The sequence below is a fragment of the Mugil cephalus genome, chromosome 19 (genome assembly GCF_022458985.1).
Source record: "Mugil cephalus isolate CIBA_MC_2020 chromosome 19, CIBA_Mcephalus_1.1, whole genome shotgun sequence".
Lineage (NCBI taxonomy): Eukaryota > Metazoa > Chordata > Actinopteri > Mugiliformes > Mugilidae > Mugil > Mugil cephalus.
The window spans coordinates 15,283,647-15,304,249 of record NC_061788.1 but is presented as its reverse complement, the minus strand read 5'-3'; the positions used below and the strand labels follow the sequence as shown (position 1 = coordinate 15,304,249).

Below are 20,603 nucleotides of genomic sequence, written 5' to 3'. Positions count from 1 at the left end.
AAGAAAGCAAGAGGGCCCACGCCGCGTCTTAAATGTGTACGTGAATATGTGTTTCACAGACTCCTTTTAAATATTTACTTTCCACGGGTCGCCAGCTTTAATTACACAGTAAACAGAGGCACTAGAGGAGGGACAATTGAGGCTGAGAGAGGTGTGACCTCACCTCCTCCAGAGGGAAAAGTATTACAAAAGTGAACAATAAAGTCACATCTGTAAGGATATAAATAACAAATGGATTCATAAAGGGATGGCTTGGATTTGCTGAGTTCGCCCACGCAAAATTGTGCAATCTTTACAAAGAAAGCAGAGATGATAAAAAATTAGAAGCGTCATCAAACTGAGTGAATATAAGAGAGCAAACTGTTCACATTTGCCACTACAGTAATACAGGTTCAGGTCACTCTATGCATTAATTCACATGTTTCTCATTGGTTGGAGGCCAGTTTGTAGTTTTTGGCAGCCGGGCGAGAGTTACATAAACGTTCACCTACTTTTCATGTGTCTTTTCACAGGTACTCATCATATTTCAAGCGTTCCCTGACCTAAACGTATACACATGCACGTCAGTAACGTAAAGCAGATGTAGGTCGGGGCGTAAGGAATGTGAATTTTCCCTCTATTTCCGAAGAGGATGTAAGGTATGTCTACATGTATGTGAATTAGGGTCATGTGTGTGCGTCCCTCCCATCCTTAGAGGATATCTGTGTGCGTGACATGGAAGTTAAGGGCACATCCAGGAAACAGGCCCTCTGTCTTGCTACCATCAATCACCTGCAGGCATCACTGGAGGCAGAGGGGCTGTCAAAACATTGGGAAGAAGTGGAACTGGTGCTCTCTTCCCTTTAGAAAGCCAGCGTGATGGATTTGTCCCTCAGATCTGCCGCATCTTTTAACAGTTATTTGTAAGTTCCAGTCATTTGGAAAGTGAAAGTCTCTTCCTGGTGAACTGTGAAAACACGCAAACCAACTACCAAACACAGTGTACAGGAAATCTAAAGGACTGGTGGAATAAAGGGACAATTGACAGACGGACAATCTGACAGGCAAGAGTTGCTCCGATTTCGCTTGAAGCCAAATCACACGCTGGTAACTGAGCTTGACAGCAGGAGAACGCGCACGAGGACGACCACTGACGTTTGCGCGTTAGTCATCAATTACATAATCAAACACCTGCAATTATCTCAGTCGTTCCAAAAAGTAAAGGCCACAACAATGAATAGACGGCCCAAAAAATAATAATAATAATAAAAAAAATAAGCCAAGAACATTGCTGCAAACGTTGGCATGTGCACGGCCGATGAGCCGTCTGCCAAACTGACTCATAATAGCAGTTCTCGTCGTCACGTGGCCACCGTTGCCGTGGGTGAAAACGATCCCTTTTTTTCCTCATCTTAGTGTCGCCATAGGAACGCCGTCCAGAGGTCGCGGGGTTTGACAGAAAGACGGATCACTTCAAGGAAAGAACGGAGCAGTAAGGGCGAGAGGATGACACAATGGACACATGAACGAATGGGGGACAGTGTGCGCATGTTTTTGTTTCTGTTCTTTTTATAGGGTGGGTGAATCAAGCCTTTTAAGCTGTGACTCACTGGCTCATGTGCTTCTGAGAAGTCAAAACATCATTAAAACTGAGGCCTGCTAACTTGTCTGGCACAAGTGTAAGATGTTTTTTTTTTATAATATTTGTGTATTTCTGTCATCAAGATGCTGTGCATTAGTCACAATCACTATATCTGATAAGGTTTGTAAAGTAAAAGCTGTCGGTTTCCAAACATAGCCCCTTGTTGCAATCGGAATATGGCCTTTTGCGTCATGTTTTCTCCAGAAACGTGAAAAACACAGACTATTGGCCACATATTGTCTCCAGACTGGGTCAGGGGGCTTCCAGTAGCTGAGTCAGACCGCTTACTGGAAGCCTGTGATTCACCCGTCTCCCCCCTTCCTCTCCCCCCCTAATCCACCCCTCTTCTCCCCGTATCCCCCTCCCGTATCAAGTGCTCTTTTCAACCTGAGCCGCCCCTTACGCTCGTCTCTTCAGGATTCCCATGCGTGCATGCATGCACGTAAATGCGCAACATCAGCTAGTGCTGCGCGAGTATATTTCAGACAGATTGTTTCCTCCCACACTAAACTCTTCAAACACCCCAAAACTCCTAAGTTTAACATGTCTCTAACATACCAGAGCATGCATTCCTGAGAGAAAAGAATGTCACTATTAAAGCCTCCCCCCCCCCGTGCCCCCAAAACCCATTATTCCCGACCCCCTCCTCCGATTCTCGGGCCCCCCCCCGGTTCCCGAACAGTAATGATCTCACCCAGCTGTCACTGTGTAATCCCACCCACACTTACTGCAGCACACAGGTCTGCTGCTGCTGCTGGCGGTGGCGACGGCTGCTGACATAATTTGTTTTGTCCTTGTCACCGTTTCCCTGAAATCCAAAACACGCTGCCAGTCAGAGGCTTTTCGACGCAAGTTTTTTTTTTTTTTTGACATTTTTGGATTAATGTTAAGCAACGAAGCAATCTGTCCAACATTTGATAATGGGTAATAAGAAAAGCCACTGGGGAGTTACAAATATAGGATGGTGTTTATGGTGTGTATACTATAGATAGATTCAAAAAACTGAGATGAATGTGACGAATGGAACCTAATCCTTTCAGTTGCTAGGAAGCTGATTATCACGTCATACCTGGAGATACCATGAAAAGTTAAACACTTTAATCTCTGTATAAAATGCAGACATCCCCATGTCATTTCACCTAGGTCTGCTCTGTATTTGTTTTGGGGTAATTACAGTGAATTTACAATGGCTCTGTATACAGTTCCACCAAGAATGGTCTCCCTGTCATTTAGCACAATGACTAAGCATCAAGGACCAGACTCCAGTTTCGTTATTTTTCCTGAAAGTGAGTCTCGATGAGTAGCCGAGAAAATACAAAATGAGGAACATCTGTTGCACTATCTTGAAAAAACAAGCAAAAAAACAAGTGAATGCTTGTTTATACTGTGTCTTTTTTCCCATAGATACTGAGCAACTTCTAGACTCACCTCTGTGAATCCCGCGTGAAGATTGTTTGTGTAAAATTTACGTTTTTTTTTTTTCCGTCCACTTGACTTCTTTTCAAAGACCATCTGACCATGTTCTAGCCAGGTAATGCGATTAGAAGAGAAGCAGAAACACGCTAAACTCAATTAAACCATCATTTAATCAGTCTCGGGAAAGATGAAGCCTAACGCTGCGTTCACACCAGCAACGACAGAGAAACGAGCTGCAGCTCGTTCTCAATAGATGTTGCCAATGTGATGAGATATGAAGTGTCAAACTGACACCCAACACCATGTGATGGGAGTGCCCCCAGTACGCTGACTGGATAAACCTCTGCAGAGTCAGCACCCCGTATGATGTTGGAGCTGTTTACTCCCGGTTTTGAGCTTCCTTCTTGAAATAATTCTAAATCTTCATGGTCAGAACATCAAGAGCAACTTTATTAGTGAATAATACAAACAACCTAACGTTACATGAGTCAGCTGGTGGGTAGACGTATGTTGTCAGGGCATGCGGTGGCTTTCACTATCACAAGTCTGGCTGTAATATCTGTGGTGGTGTCTGGTATTGCCACTTTTGTTTTTCTGCTGAATCACAGGGTCCGGATCTGATTCAGTTCATTTCGTGATCAAAACAATTTTACTCAAAATTAAAGCTAATATTGTCATTGGTTCCATAGAACTGTGTTCCGCTTTGCTTCGTTGTTGTCTCTGTCGTCATACCTTTTAAATCCACTCAGCTTTCAGGCCTGATGGTGCTCTCTGGGTTGACTAAAAATGGCTGTCATTAATAGGAAACGCTGTGCAAATCTATCAAATGTGCTCATGTATTTGCAATGCAGCTGGCCATGCTTTGCCACGTTGAATCCACTGAATGCGACCCCCCCTGCAGTATCTCTGTGGACCCCTTAAGGGGCCGCAGACCCCCCGTTGAAGACCCACGATTTAAGTCATTGAAGTCAGTGAGTGTCAAACAGAAAGACATTAAGATGACCAGAGGAAAGAAGACATTCGGTGATACACAGCTGCCTGTGTGCATCTGCGTTTTTTAAAACGTACAGACCACTAAATGAGGTTAATCTTTATTACGTTACGTTTTTACTTCCGATCTTGGCAAAGGGAAGAAGTGTTGGTTGAAGTGTAGTTGCATGTCCTATCACTTCTTACCTGCTGCTGTTGGCTAGGCTATTTAGCTGGTGTCTTCTTGTTGGTTGCTAGTTGGTAGCTGAATGCTAGCCTGCTGGTCAATTTTTTCAGTTGGACTGGGCTTCTAAATGTGTTTTGCCTCAGATCATGGCACAGGGGATTGTAACATCTCATCCTGTGCATTAATGAGCATTAATAATCGTCATTTCATATGCCACTCTGACAAGAAGTCTACTTTAATAATGCTCCGTCAACCGTGGGTGTAAAATAGCCAACCACAAAGGGTAATTCCACGAGGGCCCTCACCGAACAGTCACAAGGTCAAGTGTCAGCAGAAGAAGACGCATGTGAATGCGTGCATGGGAGTCCTTTTGTCTCAGCGCGATCATGAGCCATTCAGAGATGAGTGCGTCCCGGAAGCTGGTCGCTCGGGTGCCTGGTGTAGGAGTTGGGTTATTGAAATGAGAAGACCCTGCAGCCTGAGAGGCTCAGAAATCAGCTATTCTCGCCTGAATGGTGATGTGTCAGAATGTGAGAGGCGTCAGTGATCAGAAAATGAGCGCCGCCCACAACCTCAGGGCCTGGATGTACTCTTAAGTCTACTTCTGTGTTTATGTAATTTGACGTTTGCACAATTTGCGCGGTAGTTGAGGAGGTGGGCGTGATGTGCACCCACCTTGCTTTAATCACCATATTTCAGATGAAATTAGACTGCTGAAGGGACAATAGTATATATATTTAGATGTGTAATCTAAACATTTAGAAAAGGAGACAAGGCACGTATTTATACTCTGACAAAGTTTAAAAAAATTCTACTGTCAGAAATGTGCTCATAGTAAGCCTGTTTTAATCCCGCTGGTGCCTACACGAGACTGCATGTAATTAGAGCAGCACTGAGCATACAGTATTCCTGTTGATACATGAAAATGATACTGCGGTGGGTCTTCGTGTTTTGGCTTCAATTTAGGGATAAACTGGTGTTATGGACTGAGTAATGTCTCCAACCGTGTATCAAATCCTTTCAAAACCCAGTTGTTTGGAATTCAATAAATACAACTGAGAGTCAGCAACTGTGTTTATATATTTACTCATATCAAGTACTATTTAATAGCTTAGCAGAGCTGCACCTTTGGACCAGAATGACCTTAATGAATGCATTCATATATTTACTTGTGAACAATGCCATAATTTTAGATGCAAACATCTGTGACTTAAAGGGCTGTAAAAATAAAAACTTATGTAGCTTACCAACAGAACATAAACCCACTACTAATTAATCCCACTACACAAGAGCAACACGATGGCCGTTATTGACTTGGGTCACTTTTCTCAATGGTACAAGAAAATAAAACATCACTTAAATGAGCATAAAATGAAAACGGACGAAAAAATAAAAAAGTCAACCATCCTCGGCTCTCTGGAGCCATCTTAGTGACAGTTATCTTGCTCTCTTATTTATGTCTTTTTGGGGCAATAGACAATACTTTATCTAATGGAACTGGATAATAGACAACGGTTGGTGAACCTATAATGGAGCATAAAGCAGCTAAAAATGAGATATTCTTCTAAGGAATTGGAAAACAAAAAAAAAGTCAGATTTGCTGGGTCAAACATTTGCTCCGTGTCAGCAGAAGTTTTTATGGCATCTTAAAGGACCAGTATGTAGGACTAAGGCAGATCTGTTGAAACTAGTACTACTACTGTCATTCGTGAATGATCACCTGTAACTACGAGTAGTTGTATTTTCTTCCACTTAAAACAAGTTGTTCATACCTACATCGTTGTATGTAGTTTGTTTCCACTGTTCCTCTTCCACGCTGTCCAAAATGGACAAATGTGTTGGCCACCATAACTTGCTACATGCTTGAAACTGCACCTTTTTGTGAACTAGATGCCCCTAAATGCTACCAAGCATGCTGACGTGAATGGCAACCTAAGACAGATAGAAATAAAAAATTCAGACGCAGTAATTTGAGGCAAATTAATATAAAATAAATAAATGAATAAAAACATGTTAACAATGCTTCGACTTTAGTTCTTATCACTATTTAGATCGCAACTTCTCAAGTTATTATTTTTTTTTTTATTATTTCTCAGACGCATTAACCTGCAACAGGCAAATGACATCATCACATAAAACTGTACAAGCGCGGAATTAAACAATTTCGAAGCTGCTCCTCTTAACTCCTGATTTTTTAAGACACTGAGACCAACCTAAAGTCACACACACACAGAGAGACACATTCCGGGAGGAAACCTTACACCTTCCATACTCCTGCTCTCCAACAAAAACACTCGCTGTCTTCTTGGCCGCTGCACTCGAAAAGAAAAGATCTCCGACGGAGGACGCGAGCAGCCAATCACAATCTCGGGAGTTTTCGATTTTCAGACTCCTCCTCCGCGATTGGCCAGCGCGTCCCCAAGGAGACACCCGCCCCCGGCCGCTGATTGGCCGGTTTTCCCGGCTCTATGGAAGTCATTTGAATACGCCTCGCTTTGTGGCTCATTACAGGTCCTCTGGCTCAAATAATTGACTCAAAGAGCAGGAGAGGAGACACACAATGGAGGAGAGTACGGCACGGATTCACTGCTGAAAGACTTGTCTGCGTGTTGCACGCCGCCCAGCTTCGACCCAGTGAGAGAAACACACAGCAAGTAGCAAGTTTGGATAAGTCTTGGCTCTTTTTTTTTTTTTCCTCTTTCCCAACCGTTTCTCCCAGTTTGTGAGAGAGCTTGTACCCGGAGCTGCACCACAGTAGAGGTAAGTTATCCAGGGGTGTGGATGATAGGCTTAGTTACAGAAACTATGAACTTTATTCTTAAATCTTAAGAAATTTCATTTTTACTTCTTTTAAACGTTTAATGAAGTCATAAAATGTAATTTTATTACACCAAATCCACCTTCCCAGTCACTAAACGCTGTTTACACTGTCTGTTCCCATTGCTTTCAGGCTTCGGGCATCACTATGTTGACTGCTTTGACCATAATGCGAGTCTGTTTCAAGCATAATCCTTGGAAATAAAACTTTATATGCAGAAAATTATGTTAGGGTGCGCACATTACCTCTCTCTAATGTCTTGTTTGTCTCCCTAGCGCTCGTGTCACACTTGTTGTTATTATTGTTTACCGCCCATATGAGTTTATAATTAGACTGGCTGTCAGACTCAAACAAACAAACATTGCTCTCCAGCACCTGCGATGGGATCGTGGTTTCGCAGCACGTCTTTTTCACAGTCAGCTTTTACTTTTACTGTTATGACTCAGTCAGAAGCCCATAATGTAGACCAGGCATGGTGGCTTGGTGTGTGTGTGTGTGTGTGTGTGTGTGTGTGTGTGTGTGTGTGTGTGTGTGTGTGAGAGAGAGAGAGAGAGAGAGAGAGTGTGTGAGAGAGAGAGAGAGTGAATAACAGATTGTGTGTGTGTACCTCTGTTGGGAAAAGAGGAAAGTACGTACGTGTGAGGTTTTTTTAAAGTCTGGCCAAAGAGATTTGAAGCGGATTCCTCCCCTCCACACACCCTCTGTGTCAACCCCGTGGTCTGTTAACAATTTCAAGTAGTTTGCAGTGTACATAAACCTCAAATTAAATGTTTAAACACATTTAATAATTAACACCGAGGCAACATTTGGGACTTAACCTGACCTGAAAGCGTTCCAACCTCGTGATTTATTTACTATTTTTTTAATTGCACTTTGAGATGTAGGTGATCGGTTTATGGACAATAGTAGATGTGCGTGGTGAGATAGAACCCCCCCTTACGCAAGCTTATGTTCATTATCTGCCAGCAGCAGAGGAGATAATGTGTCTTTATCCTTTCTGGCTCTAGGTTAATAGTGTACTAGCCTACCAGATGATAGAGGCGACAGGTGCATGCGTGTGTGTGTGTATGTGCTCGTGTACGTAACAAACCTGTGTGTGTGTGTGTGTGTGTGGAGAGGCGGCATAGACGGAAATGGAAAGATGAAAACAAGCTCGTCCATGGGTGAGCTGTATTCCGCTTATATCTCTGTAGTCGATCTGATTCTGGTGGCTGTATCCTGCTCTGTTTGCCCGACTATCAGATTAAGATACAGCTCTTCAAGCTGGGCCTTCAGGTCCCACCCTCTGGTGTTTTGACAGCGGCCACTTCCTCGTCATTCCCTCCTGTTGTTGCTGTAGCTCTCGGTACGCTGATGCCGTGTGAATTGAATAGAGTAGTAACACAAGATTTAAGAATTAGGGAGGTGAACAGGATGGATACATCTTCTTATGGTCAACTGAACCTGGGCCACTGCTTTTATTCAACTGTCATAAAAAGATACAGATCATCATCTTGGCATGTTCTTGTGTCTGTGAGACCTCAAAACCCAAAACATCCCATACTAGCATTGGTCACATAGATAGTAAAAAAGTTGCCTTAGATTCATCTGAAAGAATTAGCTTGATCTAATGTATACAACATTGCATTGTGGGTTTCTAGATCTTTGGCGTGCTTCTGGTTAGACTTTGGAGGTTTGCATTGAATGCTTAAAGTCCTCTTGGTCCAATGGCGGATCACATTGAGGGACCGTATAAGACTGTGTGTGTTTTTTCTACTTTCCATTACATTTGGCATTCATTAGCACCTCAGGTTGTAAAGTTGCTCTGTGGTCACGTTCATTTGGGCTTGTTTTCTTATTTTGTCAGCATTTTGTTGCCACTTGACTGTTTTGGTGGCCGCAGCGACTGTTGCGCCGCCGCCAGTTGTAATTTCAACAGCGGTATCGGTACAGGGTGGGGCCTGAAATGCAAGCGACACGCAGGGAGTTAACCAGTTCCAAATTGCTAAAGGTGCTCATGCTGTGCATTCGTCAGGTCAGGCGATATTGACAAGATTCACAAGTCAATTGTTGTCTTATTTTTCTTGTGACAGTCTTACGTCATTAGGGAGTGTGCTCCTCCCATGTGAGGAGGCAAAAAAAAATGTCATCAGGACGAGTTTTTCTTTGACATAGGTACTGACATCATCTGAGCAGTTCTATTTTAGGTGGTGAACTATTGTACGTGTAAATCTGTCAATCTCAATGTGCAGTGCTGATGAAACCTCGAGTGAGCGATATGAGCACAGACTGAACTTTAGCCTCATTGTTGATACAAACAAGTCTGGATAATGTGCGTCTCTTGCTTGCCCTGCTTACCTGCTGTGGCTTATTAGTGTCAAAGTACAAAGGAGAACGAAGATTGCATGTTCTCATTGGTGTTTTACTGCGCTGACAAATGGTTATACAGGTCTTCTTATCAGGGACGGGCCTTTTCTTCAGACTTGCAGGCCAGCCACGTTGCATTGACCAACTTGTCGAACACAAGTTAGTGCACGAATGTCTTCAACCCAGATCATCGAGCTCATTAGGAGCCCAACGAAACTTCTGCTTTTAAATAAACTGGGTTATAAAGAGAGAATGCCCCATTGGTGGCAAAAGAGTCAACTGTTTAGACAACAACATAATGTTGAAAGACTGACCCAGTTTGAAAGCCTCTAATTTTATTAGTCGACACAAAAAGCGGGACTCCACCAAAGCCCTAGTTTCTTTCAGCTCCTGCTGTAGTTAAGCACTGGGGGCTTTTCCACTATTATTAAGTCAGCATGTATGTAGGTGCTCCTTGGAGTCAATTGACCTTGAAAAGGTAGCTGCTGACTGGTTGCACACTATTTTGCATGACTGCACTGTTTTGTTTTCGGGTGTTGTGTGTGCAAAGGTTCCTCATGCAACAGCCTTGAAGAGTGCTTTCCTTGAGGATGCACACTACGTGGATTTTGATGTGATCCTTTGACATAGTAACATAAAAAGGCAGATCGAGGCATTTGACCTAACTTTACATAAGAAATGATTAAAGCTCACGCCCTACAGAAGAATGACAAAGTCTGCTTTACTGGTTTTGACTGATCTAATGATCCCAGACGGGGCTCATGCAGATGCAGGGCGTCATATGGCCCGACAGCAGTGAGCGTGTGTGAAAGCTGCTGTGTGGGTCTGATCTGCTCTGATCTCTTCCTGGGGGTCTTTGTGTGGTTGTTAATGCCATGACAGGATAGATAATACCTCCATTGTTGAGCCCCCCTCCTTCCTGTGTTGGGCTCAGCGCGGCTAGGGCTACCTTTTTAAAAACACATTAAATGCTTTAGAAAATGTTTGTCTTTCAAGGCCTGAACACACCAAAGTGACATTAAAGAACTACCGACAATGTAGGCTTACTGTAGTGTAGCCTCATGCTGCCTGCGTCGACATCAAAAGAGTTGCACTTGAATGCACCGCAACAACACTCCCTGAGAGCGGCAGCCGTCCCCGGCAGAATAATGCAGCCAGTCACGCCACGCAAACTGCTTAGGGACAACTCAGGAAAGCTGAAAACTAGTCCAAATTGTTGACGCAGCTTCCAAACTCCCCATTTGAACTGATCAAGTATCACACCATGTGACGCTCTCAGTGACCCAGTGTCTATTTCCCCACGCGCCCCAACATTGCGGGAGGCACTAGGGAGAACTAAACTAATATTAGGCAGGCGGTTTTAATGTTGTGGCTGTATATTCCCTCTGTATTTGTGCTTCAAAAGGGGAAATTTGGAGACCTATTCCTAGCTAGGGAGCCGGGTACCTAGGAACTGTTGCATACTATCCTACTGGCTGCCTCTTAATCACACTGATCATACTACTTAGCAAACGGTCGACTGTCGGCTTGGTGTGTCACAACCCTAGGAATCAAACCTGCCACAATCAAAGAGCTGTGTTTTGTGCCACATTCGACTGGATTCAGTCCTTTAGCTGGTGATATTTGCCTGCAGTCCCATCAGAAGTGCAGTTAGCAGTAACCTCCTGCTGAACTGTGTTGCAACATTTTAGGCAACACAGACTGCAGTCTGTGCAATTTGTCCAAACACGGGACATATTGTCTATTGTGCCTCATTTCAAAAATGAAACTCAAATGCCCTAAAAGCTTATTTCAGAATGTTTATTCCAGAAGCTGAGGCTGGTTTTCTTCGGACGGGGGTTCTTGCACAACTATACATTTGTGCCTTCTCCCCAGTTCTTATCGCCACATCAAGCTGTGTACTACACTGCAGTCTTCAAAGTTTACAAACAAGAGAACGTAAACAATGCTTTTAATATGAAATTATGCTCCCAATGCTGTCATTAAGTTCGCCACGGAGAGTCCAACCTATGATTTAGAGAGCGTGCAATTTCAGCGCTGCAGCCTGGAAGCCGCAACTATCCGAAGGGTCAACTTTTCAGGAAGTCAGTCTGGAAAAACCGAGGTTGAATTTTGAGACGTGTTTTCCTCTCGTTACAAGGTCACCTCTCGGTGCAAACAGACAAAAAGGCACCCGAGCTGGTCGAGGGTAAATATTACTGGGCGGACTCTTATCTCGGCCTGACTAGATTACGTTTTTGTAACTCAAGGAAGGTAAAGACAGTGTAATCTTTTAACAGCAGGCTGAGTTCAGAAGACGGGTTGGCACTGGACTGGCTTGTCCTGGCAGGATGCCATGCGCTGTGGTGTACGTGTGTGTGTGTGTGTGTGTGTGTGTGTGTGTGTGTGTGTGTGTGTGTGTGTGTGTGTGTGTGTGTCGCTCAAGCCGTCATTTGTTTATGTGCGACATGTGTGTGTATTTGGATTATACCGGCATGGGGCTAGGCGCCATGGTGGACAAGGGTCTGTGTGTGTGTGTGTGTGTGTGTGTGTGTGTGTGTGTGTGTGTGTGTGTGTGTGTGTGTGTGTGTGTGTGTAAAAGATGTTGGCTGGGGCAGACACTCCTCTGTTGGCGCTGTGATGGACAAACAAAAAGTCTGCTGGATTCCTGCAGGGTTTTGTTTTCTGGCACATTCTACATGCGTGCGTATACGCCGCTGTGTGAGGTACAGTACTGAGGTTAACGCTGGCATGCGGTGCCTAGACAGACAACAGTAGCAGGATAAAGAAAGGCTCCAGAGTTAAAGCGCGCCTCGGTGGTGATCTGGGATCAGCTTACCGTCCTCGGATCCAATTATCTTAACCATTAACACAAAAAGAAAAATCACCGCTCTCTTGAGATCATCCATCTGTCGGCCCGATTCCTTTCCCCCACATGCTGCCCCGTTGCCAGCGCGCTAGCTTCAAGAATGTGACAAAAGATGCAATAAAACAGAGGGCGGACGAAAGAATCTCTGTTTAAGAGCTGATTTGTAGAAGTTTTACCAACAAATGACTGAGAAGGTGAATTTGCAAGGAGATACATCTTTCGAGTGTTCAAAGCCCAAAGCATAAACAGGAGGAGGGCTGAAATTATGTGATTAAGGGTAATTACTTTCACAGACACTTCTAAGTCTCAGCTTTGTGTGATCGAGTTTCCCAAACAGATATTTTCACAACACTTGAACGCAGCTTAAACATCGACCGCATTCCCAGGGAGTGAGGTGGATTGACGTAGTACGAGAGCACGAAATCTGCAACTCTGCACAAAGCATTTGTAATTGGGATTTTCTGCCTTCACATTGGCTGACGGATTGTCTGCTCACAACAGCGCTGTCGTGAGAAGGAATATTGATGTTTGAGTGTCTTTTGTACACTGACAAACCACAGTTGACTATTTTTCTCATATGGCAAACCTCCTATGTCAAGCTTAAATTTCCCTTAACCATTCGTCAGTCGATTGTGAAAATGTCCTATATCTTGAAATCATGGGATTAAGTGACATATACAGTGAGATCACCCACACTCCTCACAGCTAACCACCTCCTTATGTTTTTTTTTTTTTTTTGTAAAGGTCATCATGCCTCCCACAACCCCATATGCCGGAAAGTTCAGCTCGTGCCCTCCGTACGGCAACAACAACAACCACCCGCAGCCTCAGAGTCCCTACCGCAGCAACACTGCCCCAAAACCTACCAGAGAAAACATCTACAACAACACGTACCCCGCAGCAGAAAACCCCTACGACGTACCGCAGCCCCAGAGCGGGTACCGCAGCTCCTCGGTCTCCTCCAACCCCAAGGAGCATCATTACAGCAGCTGCACCGTTTCGGAGAACCCGTACTCCCCGACGCAGCCCCACAGCCCCCGCCAGCACAGCACTTCCTGTCCGGGCCGCGCCTACCGCCACACGAGCAGCAGCAGCGGCAGCGAGCAGTCCTCTCGCAGCAGCGCGGCCGCGACGAAAGCGCGACTCTACGGGCATGGCGTCACCACCAGTTACGGGGAGATGTGTTACCATGACAATAGTCTGGTTTCGGCGTCTCTCGAGGCGCTAATCCAGCACCTGGTTCCCACGGTGGACTACTACCCGGACGTAAGTACCAAAAGATTTAGTGTTTGCGGACGGGCTAGGTCAGCGCACGGAAAGACGTTACTGTCGTGTTCCTCTCTGAAAGCTGCTTTTGTTTCACCGCCAACAGAGGTCGTATGTCTTCACCTTCCTGCTGAGTTCACGCCTCTTCCTGCACCCGTATGAGCTCATGACGAGGGTTTGTCACCTGTGTGTGGAGCAGCAGCGGTCGGGAGATGCCCTGCTGGATAAGGTGGGCCGACTGCACGCTCTCGCACACACACACAAGTTTAATTTTATCCGTCTGTGTCAACCTCTCCGGCTCCCACACAACCTCACACCCACTATAAAATCCACAAACTCTCCCACACCTCCTTTCTGAGAGGAGGCATTTATCAGCTTTTTTTATAAGCAAAGACATTCCAGGTATAGACAGAAAGGATTCAAACTGACTAGCCAAATAAGATATTATACCATCCAGTGTTGGACTGCCATTTGGTTTTAAAGACACTGTCAGCTGTATTTCATCTCAATGAAAAATTCAGCTCTTGCTTGCACGCACAGGATATTCATCTGAACATAGTTGTACTGCTAGCTAGTGGTTTTGTTGTGCGGCCTTTGTGCGGGTTGTTTGATGTCAGCTTATTGGTCAGAAGGATTGGGTTGGATTCACTCACCTTTCACATGAAATAATGGTTCTATACAACCTCTTTCAGATCCGTTTTCGTGAGGTGGCGCCGAAGCTGGTGCAGCTGCTGACTGAGTGGACGGAGACGTTTCCGTACGACTTCAGGGACGAGAGGATGATGCGATGCCTCAAGGACATGACGCACCACGTGGCCCGAGGGGACGAGGTTAGTGACACGGCCGCTGCATTTCTAGCAAAGATAAAAACTGGTGACACCAGCCCATACAACTAGATCTCTCCGTAATTTTGGCGTAGGTCAGTCACCATTGTTGAAAGTGAAGCAGGATAAATAAATAAATAAAGACACAGCACTGTCTAGCAGTACTGTAAAAGCACATTTAGCCTGCATCCCCTGACATTTGAGCTAAACATGGCTGACGTGTGTATTTACGTGTGTGTGTGGTGTTTCCAGTACTCTTGGCGAGCCATGCAGCAGATGACCCAGCGTCTGATCAAGCGGCTCTCCGCCCTCGGCCAGTACGAGGAGGCCGTGGCCGCGCTCAACGCCGTGGCCATGGAGCGCCCCGCTTCCCTGAAAAGCAAGCAGGCGTCGGCCCAGCGGAGCGACGTGCTGAGCGTGTGCGACGACCCCTTCATCCTCGCCCAGCAGCTAACACACATTGAGCTGGTAAGAAGTCAGCAAAGGGTTTTATGTGGGAGATTTAGAGGGCGTTGTGTAGCTGTGTGTCTGGCGTGCTTTTTTGTTTTTTTGCCTTCAGGTGTGGTTCGCTACTTTATTGGACTTTGAACTCAATTAAATTAATTGTTTTATTTGTGTAGACACGGCGCTCTAGCCGTTTTGTAGACAAACTGTAAATGTCTATTAGGCTAAATTGTCTTCTTTTTTTTTTTGTCCCGTGTGTTTACGATTGTAATTTCTTGATTTTATAGTTTTCTCCATAAACTTACGTGTGGTCTGTTTTACAGTGGTGTTCAGAGAAAGTGCATTATATCATCCTTTCACATGGAGATGAACTGTTTTAATTGTAGCTGGGATTTTTCTGGCAGTCCAAATTGAATCTCTTTTTATCTTAAATTAATAAGCTTAACCATCATCTGTTTACTGTTACTGGTATTATTGTCCTGATTGTTTTCTCTTCCCGGTGTCTGCTTTCAGGACAGGCTGAGTTTTATTGGCCCAGAGGAGTTCATCCAGACATTCGCCATGAAGGATCCTCTGGAGAACCATAAGGTACGATTGAGTTGGAACGCACTAACAGCGATGCATTAGTTCTCTCTCCAGTATTTCAGTGCTGGCTTTTTGGACACCGCAGCTCACAATGTTTCATTTTGGCATGATCCTAATTACAATCCTGTGAGACGCTCGCAGATTAAAGATAATCACAGCCTCGCAACCAGAGAGTTGCAGTTCATATTTTACTGTTTTTCTAATTTGTTTGTTTACTTTTTACTCTAGCAGTTTATGGATTTCAAAATGATGAAAGCTGCCTTTGCTCTGCAGGAGAAAATTGCACAAGATCATGTAACTAAATCTCATTGCAGTCAGAATTAGCAGATTTAACAGCCACGGCTTCCTGCTGCGTATAGTTATATGTAAAGGCAGCTTAAGAATACAGCAATGCGACCTGTTTATAATTATCTGCATCAAAGGACTGTCACAAAAAAACACAGATTGTAGTTATTTCCAAGTCATTCTTTATTATTTTGATTTGAAGTTTCTTCTGCGTCTGCTTTGGGTGTAATTTGTGGCCTGCGTCAGTTCAAGTTAATTTGCTTCAGAGACCACATGAAAGACTCTGCTGGCAGATAGAGGAGAATTCGTGCTGATATATTTTTAACATAGCTTTTGAAAGAGCCTCGAACGCAGCATAAAAGGGGCTTTCTGCGCACGTCTGAGTGTATCTGAGGGGCTCTTTCTGTCCTAAGTGGTCCTGTAAGTCAACTCAAGGGTCGTTTTCAATCAGTGCCACTGAGAACAAGCTTTCACCCACCGTTTGTAACCCCACTCTCACCGGTGCTGCACCGGTTATATAAGACCCACTTTGTATAAAAGAGCGGTTGAGTCAGCGAAAGGGGTCCTGAAGTGTGGAGTGGAAGTTTGGAGTGGAGTGGGCCGCCGGTGTTGTGTAAGCATTTAACAGAACCATGAATCTCCGGGATTACATCATCACGGCCAAGTCAAGTTTATTTATACAGAGCTTTTATAATGTTTATTTATATAAAAGGGGCCCCGGCAAACAGGTTCGCCACAGTGAGCGAGCACAGAAAGCCGAACGAACCAAAATCGAATGTAAATGGGAAGAAAATAACAACAGACACGTCACAGGCTCAAATGTGCAGGTCCAGAGATTATGTGGGTGTGAGGCCTGTCAAGATCCATTAGGGAAGGAAATGATGGAGTAGCAGCAGTCTGTTTCCTGCTATTTTTATATGATTATTTCGTGAATGAGCTTGAGAGGAAGAGGCAGACGATGCTGAATTTCACAGAGCTAGTTATAGACTCCCATCTGCACAGGAAGACCGTGAGATACTGTTAAAAGCTACAGTGTGGAACTCATGTGTCCCCCCTTCTGGCAGTTTGAGTAAATACACAAGTAATGTTGACTGGCATAAATATACTCACAGTCTACAGATCCTCAGTCACTCCAGTGTCTCTGTCGCTAGCTTTTAGACCATAATCCTTCCTCTGAATGCAGAACTTCTTTTTTAAACACTTCCTAAATTCTCATTCATTGTACCTGACTCCCTAATGCTATTAGCTCATAGAACCTTGGTTACATTTGTAACTTTTGTTTTTCCACCACACAATCCTAGTTGCCGTTGGCTACACAATCTCCATTGCTTGCTCCCCTGTTCAGCTCTTGCAAATAAGCATCACTGTTGATATATTAAGAATCAGTGCCAGTGTCTGTTGCCATAGACTCTAGATTTAAAAGTTTGTCAGTGGATCTTGAGTTCAGATTGTTTTAAAAGTAAAACCATATTTCATATTGTTTTGATATACAATGGTGACTCGATATTTGTTTATGGAGTGGTTCTGTTCATTACTCAGCTCTGATAAACAAGACAACCTTTCCAAAGACTGATAATTGTGTCATCAGACATTTTTAAGAAAGAAACAAAACACTGTTTTCACCATGTCGTACCTTCCTGTCCTGTTTCAGGGTTTCTTCCGTAAGCGTAAAACCACCAACCTGGAGGCGTACGTCAACTGGTTCAACAGACTGAGTTACCTGGTGGCCACAGAGATCTGTATGGTACGTTGTATTCTGAGCGTATCTGTCCCTGTTCGACGCACACACACAAGTTCATGTCGTTTGTATGCACTTTGCATTTTGAAATGTGTATCTCAGCTTGGGTTAGCAAACAGCATTTGTTATTTAGCATTGTTTTTCATGAAAAAGACATCTAGAAAAAAATTGGTGGTTGAAATTGCACTTACGTTACTCGCCCTCTGACTCCCTTGTTTGTTCTGGTTACAGCCAGTTAAGAAGAAACACAGAGCTCGGATCATCGAGTTCTTCATCGACGTGGCTCAGGAGTGTTTCAACATTGGGAACTTCAACTCCCTCATGGCCATCATCAGTGAGTATTCGACAGACAGGAAACGCTGCGTGAATCACCTCAACACATAAAGTCAGGTCTAAATGAAAATCAGCAGATGTTGCTGAATGCTGTTGATGTTTATGAAAGGATTTGAAATGCAGTTTGTTGTTAAAATGTGTACTTCCCATTATAGTATAGTCTTTGCCAGTAAGACATTGAATTAAATGAAGTAAACACTTGAAGTGCCAGCTGATTTTCTAATCAGTTCAAGGAAGTAGTGAAGCGAGTGAGCGAAGCAGCCCAGCCTTCTCATTGTCTAAGGTGTGTTTCTGTAAATACTGTATGCTCATACTTCCTCTGTATTTCAGCTGGAATGAACATGAGTCCTGTTGCCAGACTGAAGAAAACCTGGAATAAAGTCAACACTGACAAGTTTGAAATCCTGGAGGTAAGAACCATTGACCACTAAACTGAAGACTGTATGTTGTAATTCTCAACCCTTAGTGTGTGCCAATTCTGTGTGTGCCCACATGAGTCTGTTCTGATGACCGTCTCCTTTGTGTGATCTCATTCAGCACCAGATGGACCCTTCCAGCAACTTCAGTAACTACCGCACTGCGCTCCGTGGTGCCACCCAGAGGTCTGAGACCGCACATAGCAGCCAGGAGAAGGTGAGAGAGAACATTTTTTTTCTAACGAGAAAAGAAAGAGTTAAATGCCTCCGATGTAAATGTGACACATCTGTTGTCTCTCTCCTTCAGATTGTGATTCCTTTCTTCAGTCTGCTCATTAAAGACATTTACTTCCTGAATGAAGGCTGTGCCAGCAGGCTGTCCAATGGACACATCAACTTTGAGGTCAGTCCACAGTTCATAGAGCGACACCTTTTAAGGTTTAGGTGACCAAACAATCTGATGTCTCTCTGTGCAATGGTTCTACACACTAATATTCAGGCTTTGACAGGAGGCTCTCATGTGATTTAAGGACTCCCCCTTGTGGCTAAAAAGAGAAAGCGTTTCTTGTTTATTTGTTTTTGTTTAATGTGTATTATGGGCTTTCTGTGTATTTCCTGCATCTGCAAAAGTCAGATGCATTGTGTTTAATATAGTTTGTTATCTCAACAGAAATTGTGGGAACTTGCAAAGCAGGTGAGCGAGTTCCTGGTTTGGCGTCAGGTCGTTTGTCCATTCGACAGAGACCGCCGGATCCTTCAGTATCTCGTCACTACGCCTGTGTTCACTGAAGATGGTCAGTAAACGTTCCCTATAACTATCTAATTATGTAAAAACCAATCCCTGTGGAGTCTTATTCCTCACAAACTCAATTTGCCTTGTTGTTGCAGAGCTGCATCTGGCCTCGTACGAGAGTGAAGGACCAGAGAACAACATGGAGAAAGACAGTCGGAGGTCTCTTAGGTGAGCGTAGGCACATGTGCGCATAAATACACCTCAGACGAATCTAATTGCTGTAATAACATCGGCGTCTTGTGTTTTGTTCTCCAGATCCTCCCTCCTCCATCGAGAGAATCGCTCCTAAAAGAAAGACAATCTCCTCTGATAACACAGACTGTAACTGAATGAAGTGGTTTAAAGCTACAGATTTCTCCATATTATCATAATATAACACTCCCATGGCCAAAATGTTGTTTTTTTGGGACCGCATCTTCACTGATAAGTACCACAAAGTATTACTTGTTGTTTGATATCACATGGAGAATAAATGATTCATGACACTGTAACTTGATGAAAACAGTCGAGTGCCAAAGAACACCAGTGCTGCAGTTGTTTCACCATTTGGTGCTGGGAAGTCTTAAATCGTTTTTTGGACGTAATGATTCTCGAGAAGAGCCCGGATTAACCCGTGACTGGACTAAACCATCATCGGCGGTGCTTCTTCTGCAAAATCAGATCCAACCAAGGCACTTAACCGGAAACCAGACGACTGCAGGATTAGCTACAAGCGCACCGATTTGATGGCAACACTAGCCTCGTATAGCGGACGGACCCGTCCGTCGGAAGCACGAAGGGCAGCATTTGTTTCAGAACGAGACGGACATTAGCGCTGCTGCTTCTTCTCGGACGTCCTGACTAAAAACCACTGAGAGCAGAGCTCAGAAAGCTGACAGCTTTTCGAAGCGCCACTGCTGTGCTTTATATTTACCACCACATCCACTCCACTTAATCCCTCTTCACGCTGTCATTAATGCATTTTATCCAATTTAAAAGCATAATGCAAGTCAGCCACACATTCACGCAGCGTTTAGATTTCATCGACCACATGCAGTTTGCTTGTGAATATTTTGTGATGTGTGCACTTTGGCTCTGTTGGCGATGCGAAATCATGTGATTGACAGCGGCATCATGCAAATTAAACCTAAATGCACTTCAGTGTGTTCTTGTGTATTGTATTATAGGACTCGGTGACTGCAGTTTGTGGGCATCTTTGTATACTATAGTATTGAGTTGTATTTTGTATCAGAAGGTAAATTTTTTTATGTCCTTTCTCTGGAGTGTCACCATGAGCTTGTTGCTGGTTGGCTGGCTCTGTGTTGGTAAGCTTTTACAACACCAGTTCATGTATGAGAAAACTAGTTTTTGGTGTGAATGAAGTACAAACCGACGTGTGTGTGTTTGTGAGTGCGTGCGTGCAGCTTATACAGGAACCTCCTCTTCATCTTTCTGTGATGATGTGATTCTATAAGATATAGCTACGCGTGAAAGTGATGCTGCATTTTCAGGTTTTACAGACATTTATGCTTCGTTTTCTATGTGTTTTTTGTCATATATGCTTTTTCTTTTATATATATATATTTTTGTGTATCATGTGTGCCACCAGTCAGGGTACTTGTACTGAAGGTCTTTGTGAAAAGAGAAAATATATTTTTCTTTCAAATAAACAGAATATCTGAAGAATGCGCTCTTTGGTGTGTTTTTTTTTTTTTTTTTATCGAAACCGGCCGAA

The 20,603-nt window shown here is 44.0% G+C and overlaps 1 protein-coding gene across 1 annotated transcript; it reads left to right on the top strand.

The window, feature by feature from the left end:
- The first annotated feature begins 6,697 nt into the window (after positions 1-6,697).
- Positions 6,698-20,556, top strand: LOC124996451 (ras-GEF domain-containing family member 1B-B-like). Its single transcript, XM_047569480.1, has 14 exons — positions 6,698-6,953; positions 12,950-13,471; positions 13,578-13,700; positions 14,164-14,301; positions 14,548-14,763; positions 15,253-15,327; positions 17,261-17,353; positions 17,579-17,681; positions 18,011-18,090; positions 18,218-18,313; positions 18,404-18,499; positions 18,767-18,890; positions 18,985-19,057; positions 19,145-20,556. The coding sequence occupies exons 2-14, from the start codon at positions 12,956-12,958 to the stop codon at positions 19,176-19,178; spliced, it is 1,767 nt and encodes a 588-aa protein (XP_047425436.1). The 5' UTR covers positions 6,698-6,953; positions 12,950-12,955; the 3' UTR covers positions 19,179-20,556.
- Positions 20,557-20,603: the final 47 nt, after the last annotated feature.